The sequence below is a fragment of the Hordeum vulgare genome, chromosome 3H (assembly GCF_904849725.1).
Source record: "Hordeum vulgare subsp. vulgare chromosome 3H, MorexV3_pseudomolecules_assembly, whole genome shotgun sequence".
Classification (NCBI taxonomy): domain Eukaryota; kingdom Viridiplantae; phylum Streptophyta; class Magnoliopsida; order Poales; family Poaceae; genus Hordeum; species Hordeum vulgare.
The window spans coordinates 617,400,302-617,407,442 of NC_058520.1; the positions used below are offsets into that span (position 1 = coordinate 617,400,302).

A 7,141-nucleotide genomic window follows, 5' to 3' on the forward strand; every position below is an offset into this window, starting at 1 on the left:
ATACCGACGATTATAGAAAACACATGAAAAAACAAAATGAAAAGAAAATGAGTATGAACAAGAAATATATAATAATACAAAGCAATCCTCATTAGTTGAAATTGAAAAGGATAAAAATAAAAATAGAAAATAGAAAATCCATTCATACAATTAAGAAAGTGTTCCACATATTTTACTGAAAATGTTAGATATATTTTCTAAACTATTATGTGATTAGAAGAAAACTTGAAACACAAACTAAAACAAGGTAAGAACAGAAGAAGGAAATATAAAACAAAATAGAAGCAGGTAACCAAAAACGAAGTATAAAAACCAGACTGAAAACAAGCAAAAAAGAACACAACAAAAATTGCAGGGAATTGCTACTGTTGGCATACTAAGGCCACGCATATTGTGTTGTGTTGCATGCATCTGGATATATCTTTCGCGGTTTATAGTGAGAGAAATGGCTGCCTCGCTACCAGTCGATATGAATGGTTTGCTACATAAAAAACAATGAAGAATAGATGAATGCCTCGCTTGCGTACACATATTAGGAGTCTGTGGTGGGGCCGGCCCCCTGTAAACATGCTGAGCCCTCACACTAAACTTCTTTTTAAAATGAATATAACTTCAGACGAATATATTTCAAATTGTAAACTTACTTAAGAAAATTTGTAAACTGTGAATTTGAATTAATATATTGAAAACTGTAAATTACTTAAGAAAACTTGTAAACCGTTAATTTAAAAAGACTTAGAAAGGATAAACAAAATTTTAGCACAATTTCATAAAAATGTTGATAGCAATATTAGTGTTTCATAAAAATGTATCTGGAATTTTGAAAAATATGTATATAGTACACAGTGATTCTTTTAACAACAGCAGATATTTTTGTAAAACAATTGAGTATTATTTTTTCAAACCACAACAATTGATTTCCTAAATATATGCGATTGGTATTTTCTAATTGCACCAAAAGAATTTTTGAAAACAGGATGAATACTTTTTTATACACGAAGAATATTATTTTATAGAAGATGAACATTCTTTGAAAACATAAAGTTGTTTTTTTAAAATAAAAATAATTATTTTATATATGCTGAACATTAATGAAAATGCATAAAACATGTTTTAAAATCACAATGAATAAATAAATAAAAGAGGAATATAGAACTATGAATACAGATGGAAATGAAGCGGAAACGATATAAGAAGAAGACATTATACAATAATAAAAAGTTATCATGTATTTAAAATGGAAAGTCAAAAAAATTAAATTTGTAGATACAAAATATAAAAAATATTCATAAAATTATAAAAGTGTTCCACAAATTTTATCAAAATCGTCAATACATTCTTAAAATATTGTGTAATTAGAACATTTTTTGAAATAAGGTATGATACAGCAATCACACCTGTTCAGCGATGCTTCATGGCCGGCCAGTACATTCAGTAGGTTTCTCCAAACCGTTCATGTAATTTTTTACAATAATAGTGAAATGATCTAATATATTTATAGCATAAAAATGTTCACAAATTTTACAATTTTACATGAAATTTTAATTGATCGTCACTATGTGTTTAGAAAAATAATGATAGTATAACAAAATATATTCATAGTGCATTTAGAAAATATTCAACATGGTTTAATAAATACTATTTAAAACATGACAAATATGTTTAAAAAATGTTAAATTTGTATTTAAAATATAGAAAATGTATTTAGAAAATGTTCATAACACATAAAAATTGCAAGAATACCCACAAAAACTGTTGATGGCATATTTCATAAGTAGTCAATATCCTTTGTACGTATTGAAAAAATTGTCAATGTGGATTTAACAAATGATAAGCATGTATTCTGATAAATCTTCAACCTGTATTTCGAAAATGTTTAGTGTGTATCTGAAAAATGTTCAACACATATACAAGAAATGTTCAGGATGTATTAACAAAAGGTGAGATATTATTGCAAAGTAGAAAAAACAGTAAGAAAAGCCAAGAATAGAAAACTATTAAAAACTGATAAATGATAGGAAAATAAATACGATTGTAAACTTCCCAAAACCAATTGGCAAGATGCGATATTGTTGTGTCGGACCAACCCATCAAATGAATTTTGGAGTGATGCGATATTGTTGTGTTGGAATAAGCTAGGCGTAGTATTGCCGCCTATTTACGGGATCATAGTGATCCTTAATGGGCTATGCCATGTACCACGGTTTTGGAAGCATAAACAAGTTTTGTGATTTTTTCAAAAAATAAAAATCAGTTTTAGCATGCTAGCACGTGGCTTTTTCCATAGCTGTTTCACACGTTTTTCTTGTTCAACCATTCATTTACTTGTTTTCTTTTATTAATTTTGCTTCACTATTCTTTTTGTTTTCTTTAATAAACATTCACATGTTTTCAAAAATTTCGAACATTTCTTTGAAATCATTAACGAGTTTTGAATTCATAAATAGTTTTCAAATTTGTGAATATTTGCACATTAGCGAACATCCCTTTAAATTCACAGATATTACTATTTTATTTTTGTATTAATATTTTAGTTTTTGAACATTTTCTAAATCCATGAACACTTTTAAAAATCTATGATGTTTTAAAATTTCTTAAAAAGTTTACAAACTTGTTTTAAACTGACTGAATATTTCTTATAATGACCTTTTTAAAATACAAATAAAATGGAAATCCTTCAGCATATTTTATATTATTGGTCATTTAAGAAAAGCATAAAGATGCAGTGCTATTTTTTACAAGAGGCGAACTATTTTTTCTGGTGTACTGAAGCATGTCGTTCTTTATGTTCGTCAATTAATATGGAACATGTATACCTACCAAAGTGAGGCGAAAACTATGTCTCCAAATGAGCAGTGCAACCGCACTTTCCTCACGGCGCTATAGAGAAAATTCCCCACTTAAAGTGGGTAATAGGACCAATGCCTCCTATTTGATGTGTTAGCTGCACTTAAAGATTTGTCATTGACTTGCACATAGAATGAGATATAGGTCGACCCACGAGGGCATTTGTGGATAGCTCGTTTGGAGTGATTGTTTACCCTTCAGCTTGCCTCTCAAAAACCGATTGCTGGTACAGATTTCAAAATTTATTGCAGGACAAAAAATGATTTCATTTGAATCTTGAATATTGAAAAGTTAAACATTTTAAAAAATAATTCTAACTATATTTAAGAAATATGAATATTACCAAAATATACAGAACTCTTTTGGAAGGACATGACCATTTTTTGTAACTTATGGAAGTATTTTTTATATTGGTGACCATTAAAAAATAAACATATACAAAAAATAGAAACATTTTACATTTATTGAAAATTTATGAGCACTTTTTTGAAGAGGAATATTTTGAAATTATTAGTATTTTTTGAAAACAATTGTGAACATTTGTTGAAATGAAAACCCGGGAAATTTCGGCCCCTACTGCATGGGCCGGGCTAGGCGGAGGATTCCCGTGTGTGAAATGGTTTTTTCTTACTTATACTCCCTCCATACCTACATATAAGTCTTTTAAGAGGTTTCACTAGGGGGACTACATACGGATGTATATAGACATATTTTAGAGTATAGATTCATTTATTTTGCTTCGTATGTAGCCTTTTAGTAAAATCTCTAAAAAAACTTATATTTAGAAACGGAGGGAGTAGATCGCATTAGTGGATAATATTTTACATCTTCGAAGGTTATTTCCGTGACGTATCACAAGAATCAATAACCCCATTATATTTATATATATTTATCTTCACGTACTAATAAAAAGACGAGTACGTTTCTTCATCCATCGTCAAAATTATCTCTAAAGTTGCAAAACGTTTCATACAGAGGAATCTCGGCATGAGCAGGCCCATGCAACAGCAACCACCTATACAGCGCTATGTGTGCTAGGTGAAGACACACGAGCCTGCCTGGGCCGACCAATATACGTACAGCCTGATTCTAAATTTCGAGTTTTTACTTTTCGTTTTTATTTCTTATCATTATGAGAATTTTGAATTAAAATGTTTAATAATTCTTTACTGTTTGTGGATTCAGAAATTTTTTGTGATTTGTAAATAATGTTCTTGTATTAAACAATGTTCACAAATTTTCAAACAAACGTTCAGGATATCTAAAAACATTCATGATTTTTTTAATACTTCGTTTATTAAAAACTATTAATGAAATTCAACAAGACTTCGCCAATTAAAAAAATGTGCATGAATTGATAAATATCCAAAAAATTCAAAAAATGTTTGTAAATTAAGAAATTAATTTATTGATTCATAAAATGTCAGCTTATTCAAAAACGATCATGCATTTGAAAAAATGTTCCTCAATTTCGATAATTCTTCCAACAACTTCCAAAAAAATGTTCAGCGAATCTAGAAATGTTCACAGGTTCAACAATTTTTTTTAAAAACGTTTGCAAATAGTATAAAATGTTGATGAATTCAAAAATGTTTATGATTTTAGAAAATGTTTGTGCATTTTCACGATTTCAAATATGTTGACGAGTTAAAAAAAGTTCATGTTTTTCAAAAATTGTTCACGATTTCACGAAAATGAGAGTGATAGTGTGTCTCGGTGATGCAACAAAATATGATCATGACCATTGGAGATTATGACTTTTTTTCTCTAGTTACAACGCACAAGCCGTTTTGCTAGTTATTGGGTATAGATATAGATATAGACAAATTAAATTAACTAGTAAGGGATATTAAGATACCATAGTGAATCCCAACATGTGAATAATACTAAAAATCAAGGTCATAATGATAAACAAATTCTTAACCAACGAAACAATTAACATTCTTGTCTGTATTGATATCCCCCCACCTCTAGAGATCTTGTACACCCACTGTAGTGGTGAAGATTTTATACATAACTGGCTGCATTTAACCAAACATTAATCTAAAAAAAACTTGATGCAATTATCTAATTATGAGTTGCATTTCAAGTGCTGGAATATTAATTTTAGCCGCCGTTGTCAACGCCATTGACAACGTTGTTAATTTTATCCCAACATGCTCGGGTCTTTTTATTTCTTTTCACTGAGCGATCTCAGCATTTCTCCATAATCCCCCCTTCATCGCAAACAATAACCTTCCTTCCCCATATGGAGTTCGGAGACCCGCCAACTATCTTTTTAGTGAAATCTTTGAAAGATGGTGGTCTCTCTTGGCCAGTGGGTGGTGGAACTATCTTCTTCCGTCGTCGCCATGCCCTCGCCGACGTTGTAATGTCTTATAGCTCTAGGTGAAACATGCACCTGCATCGCGGCCATTGTGATGGGCATTGCCTCAGCTGGCTGTTCATACATTTGATGATCCATGGCGTGCATGAGTGGGAAGCTTTCCATCTGCGCCGCCACCCACTGCTCTATCCCGTTCCCATGGGACTGGTGTTGGTGTTGCTGCTCGCAGCCATCTATCGCGTAGCTATCGCTGTCGGGGAAGAGCACCCTGGCGGGGTAGCTGAAGCCAAGGCTTGCCAGGTCAAAGCTGTCGGTGAACCAGCTGTCGGGCGACGACGCACTGCCAAACATGGAGTACTGCAGCTGGGGTGACGAGGTGGCACAAGTGGTTGTTCTGCTTGACGTTGTCCCTGCCGCCTTGGGCTTGGCCCTTCGCTTGGCATGGCGGCGAGACCCACCACCAATGGGGATGTTGCGGAGCGCGCCACCGCGGGTCCAGTAGCGACGGCATGCGCGGCAAAAGTGGCGGGGCTGCGTGATGGAGTAGTTGTTGAAGTAGCAGAACTTGGTGTTGGTGGAATCGCAGCGTGGGCAGTTGAGCCCTGACACTGGCTGCGGCACCCGCACAAGCCGTGACCGCTCCAACATCGACATCGGCATGCTAATCCTACTGCCGCCGCCATCGCCATCCCCAACACCGCAGCAACCATCATCGCCGCCCCCTCCTGCGCCGACCCCGGTCGTGGCCATGAAAATTTCTTGATTGCTGTTGTTGCCTCCTCCATCACCAGCACCAGAAGGTGAAGGAGTGTTAGTGCCGATTTGTTGCAGCTGCAAATCAACAAGGCGATGACCAATCAAATAAGTATATAGAGCGAGGTTTTATTTTACTCCATTATGTCTTTTCTCGGGACGTGCGAGATGAACCGGTTTCTGGTAAATCTCGGATTTTTTGTTTGAAATAATTCAAATGAATTTCGATTTGAAATTTATTGTACATATAAATATGTAATGTTTGACGAGTAATGCTACATTCATGGAAGGTTGCGGACGTTTTACAGAGTGATATTGATTTGTCACGTTGTGATTGGATTAAGGGGGGAGGGACTCCCTCACCGAGATGAAAATATGGGGGCTGAAGAGGTTAGAGCATCTCTATCAGACCCCATATCACGCCGAGCCGCAAAATGCTTTTACAGTTTACGAAAAAACGGCTTTGCGAGCCGGCGCGGGTGAAGGCAGGGTCAGACCCTGCAAAACGGATCCTAAAAAAGAATATTCGTAGAAGATGCTCTTCGTCCACGTCCAGCCGTGCACGTTGTCCATACGCACACGCTCTGCCTCCGCCGGAGCTTGCCGGCCGCAACGACCTCCCGGAGCACGCTGCCGGGCATTCTCCCCAATCGGTTTGTTCTTTCTGGTTCCAGCTCTCGCACGGTCACAGTCACACGTTCCCCATTTGCTGGTGGTCCTCTCTCTCCGTCAAATATCTTTATGATTTTTTCGAGTGGTATCACTGTTTCTTTGTTGTCAGCGAAATTTCCAGTAACCGTTCGGTTCCTGTAAATTTTGGCCAGAAAACAAAACCCTGATATGGAGTACATTGCATGATATGTATCTGCAATCAGCAAACCTAGCTCTGAGTGTACACATATTCTGTTTTTTGGCGTGTGAACAAAATCACGAGGGAATATGAAATTAATTAGCTAGCAAGAAGCACAAGGATGCATACCTGAATTAGCTGGTTGTGGTCGGTGTTCCAGAAGTTTGATGAATCCAGGAAGGCAGGAAGGAATATCATAGCTGGTGATCTCGAGAGAACAGAGAGTGGGAGGAAGAAACTTAGCAGCAGCTGGGGAAATCTAGTGGAAGATTACTAGTACCAAGGGAAGGAATGAAATGGATGCTAGAGAGAGAGGGAGGGTTTAGCTACCCAAGAAGAGAGAGAGAAAGGAGAGAGCAAGGATA

General features: G+C 35.5%; 1 protein-coding gene across 1 annotated transcript; it reads right to left on the minus strand.

The window, feature by feature from the left end:
• Positions 1 to 5,125: 5,125 nt before the first annotated feature.
• LOC123442304 (dof zinc finger protein DOF5.1-like) lies at positions 5,126 to 7,141 on the minus strand. The gene is made up of 2 exons (XM_045118322.1): positions 6,906 to 7,141; positions 5,126 to 6,004 (listed from the first exon to the last, which is right to left on the minus strand). The coding sequence occupies exons 1-2, from the start codon at positions 6,972 to 6,974 to the stop codon at positions 5,126 to 5,128; spliced, it is 948 nt and encodes a 315-aa protein (XP_044974257.1). The 5' UTR covers positions 6,975 to 7,141.

Excerpts from the sequence above, each read along its gene's own strand:
- LOC123442304 (XM_045118322.1), bottom strand. The coding sequence starts at position 6,974 with ATGATATTCCTTCCTGCCTTCCTGGATTCATCAAACTTCTGGAACACC. Across the intron at positions 6,005-6,905 it reads ACCACAACCAGCTAATTCAG|CTGCAACAAATCGGCACTAA; the intron begins GTATGCATCCTT and ends GTTGATTTGCAG.